Source organism: Trypanosoma equiperdum (genome assembly GCF_001457755.1).
Source record: "Trypanosoma equiperdum strain OVI genome assembly, contig: ctg_1980, whole genome shotgun sequence".
Taxonomy (NCBI): Eukaryota; Euglenozoa; class Kinetoplastea; order Trypanosomatida; family Trypanosomatidae; genus Trypanosoma; species Trypanosoma equiperdum.
Window position 1 is genome coordinate 4286 of NW_027124038.1, and position 2079 is coordinate 6364.

At 46.0% G+C, this 2079-nt stretch overlaps 1 protein-coding gene across 1 annotated transcript; it reads right to left on the reverse strand.

Annotated features, from left to right (window-relative positions):
• Positions 1–641: 641 nt before the first annotated feature.
• On the reverse strand, positions 642–1451 carry TEOVI_000854100 (uncharacterized protein; the record flags this gene model as incomplete). Its single annotated transcript, XM_067223841.1, has 1 exon — positions 642–1451. One exon carries the CDS (start codon positions 1449–1451, stop codon positions 642–644), a length of 810 nt encoding a protein of 269 aa, XP_067079942.1.
• Positions 1452–2079: the final 628 nt, after the last annotated feature.

A 2079-nucleotide genomic window follows, 5' to 3' on the forward strand; every position in this document is an offset into this window, starting at 1 on the left:
TTTGGGTTAAAAGTTTGCTGCAGTCAGGTTTTCCATCTTTTCCTTCTGTTTCTTGGTTTGCTTTTTCTGCTTCTTTTTTGGCTTCCTCACTCAATACACATTTTGATCCTTCTTTTTTCTTGTCGTCGTACTTGCAGTTTTTGTCCTTCTTGTTGCAATCTTCTTCCTTTGTTTCACTGAGTTGTGGTTTGCAATCTTGCTTCATTGCAGGTTCTGTTGTTAGATATGCCAGTAATTCGCTCCCAGCCGGGTCTGCTGCTAGATTGAGCAACGTTCCCGTGAATTTGTCCTGGCCAAAGGTTAGCGTTTGTTTGTCTTCTTTTACATACTTTACAAATGCCTTGGAAAAGGAAGGTTCGTCAGCTCCGAGGAAACTTTTTACCGTTGGTTCTGGGTCCGTGATCTCCTGCTCTTTCGGGCTTTCGCGGCCTTTTGATAGAATTAGTATAAGCTTGGCTAGTTTTTTGTCCGCTTTAAGGTTGTCAAGGGTTTCATCTGTTGGTGGCTTCGGTATGAAGGCTGTAGCCGACGTCCCACGGCATATCGACCGTGCTATCGCCTCGGCGCTGATCCCTGCCCAGGCCCCTTGTATGGCTTCCGTTTTGCACGCAGATCGCTTGTTGGGATCTGCGAAAAGATCTTTATCCTCTGGTGTGTCGGCGGCGCTTGGTGTGTTTATTTTGGCTCCCCAAAAATTTGTTGCCGCCGTCCCACCGCCGCTGACAAGGACGCCTTTGTGGTTGCTCGAGTCTGCCAAGCTGTTTGCGAATCCAGAGCCTTTTACGACAGCGTGGATTGAAATGCTGTTGGGCTTGAAATTTGTGTCGGCTAGCAGCTTGACTTTGAATATCGAGTTGTGTTGGATGTCCTTTTTTTTTTGGCCCGTCCCCGGCGTCCAGGTCATCAATGGAGCAGTTTGTGTCTGCAACTGTTGTCAAAGTTGTGCTTATATCTGCCTTTACTGTTGAGGCCTCTGGCCAGTTGCCATCGGCGCTTCCTGTTGAAGATCCCTTGTTTGTAATGCTTACTATTTTTGTTTCCCGCATCCCTAATAGCCGTCCTGCGCGTTGCCGCAGTTGAGCTGCCGCCTGCTGTTTCGTTTTGGCGGCCGCACGTGCTCCGTCGGCCGCGCTGGCGTATCGTTGTAGTGAGAGCAAGCTTAGAGCTCTCCTTCCTATTTTTGTGGTTTCGTCCGCAGGCATCGCTGCCGCTATATCGTAAGCGATCGCCGCTGTTTTCAGATCCAGAAGCTTACGGTGTATATCATCCGCTTCGGCGTCGAATATCTCGGCCAGCCCTAAGACGTACCTCGCTTCGTGGCATGTTGTGGTTATTGCTTGTGCTGCGGTGTCTAAGCCGCCCTGTACTTGGCCGCTGGCGAGTGTTAGGCTGCCGATGGCGAGTATCGACAGAATGCAGTTGCGCTTGGTGTTGTTGTTACCTATGGGCATTTGCACTACAGTTTTTAGGGCTGATATCGTTGTTCACTTCACTTGTTGGGGATTTGAATGGCTAATTTACTCGGCGTTTATGTTTGCTATTAGCCAAAAAATGGTTACGAAATTCGCTTGAGCCTCAGAAGCAAAGAGGATCTGTTGGTCCGGATTTACTCTGTTGCCAATGCAGCGATTCTCTTGTCGATTTTAGTTGTTTAGCCGCAACCTGCACTTTGAAATGGCTTTAATACTGGAGCGTTTTTGAGTATACTGTGCCTGATAGACATATGAGGCTTTACTGCAAGCCAAATTTCTGATAATATCCTGCTTGTAAGTGCCTAGCCGTTAGGCGTTCAACTGCAAAAGAAAAAATACGAAAATTAAGAGAGAGAAGATTGATGGTGAATTTAAGAAGGAATAAAATCATTCATAGATTTATTCGCATCATAATTTTTTCTATTATTTTTGTAATAAGAGTTTCTGTAAAAGGGACTTGGAATCTGTCATGATTGCAGGTAAAACAGGACTCGGTTCGCTGTTGTTTCAGCATTTCTATTTTTTAACTACTAATTGTCGGCATTGCTATTATAGCCACTTCCATTGTATTTATTTTTCCTCTTGTTTCTATTCTCCTCAGCGACTC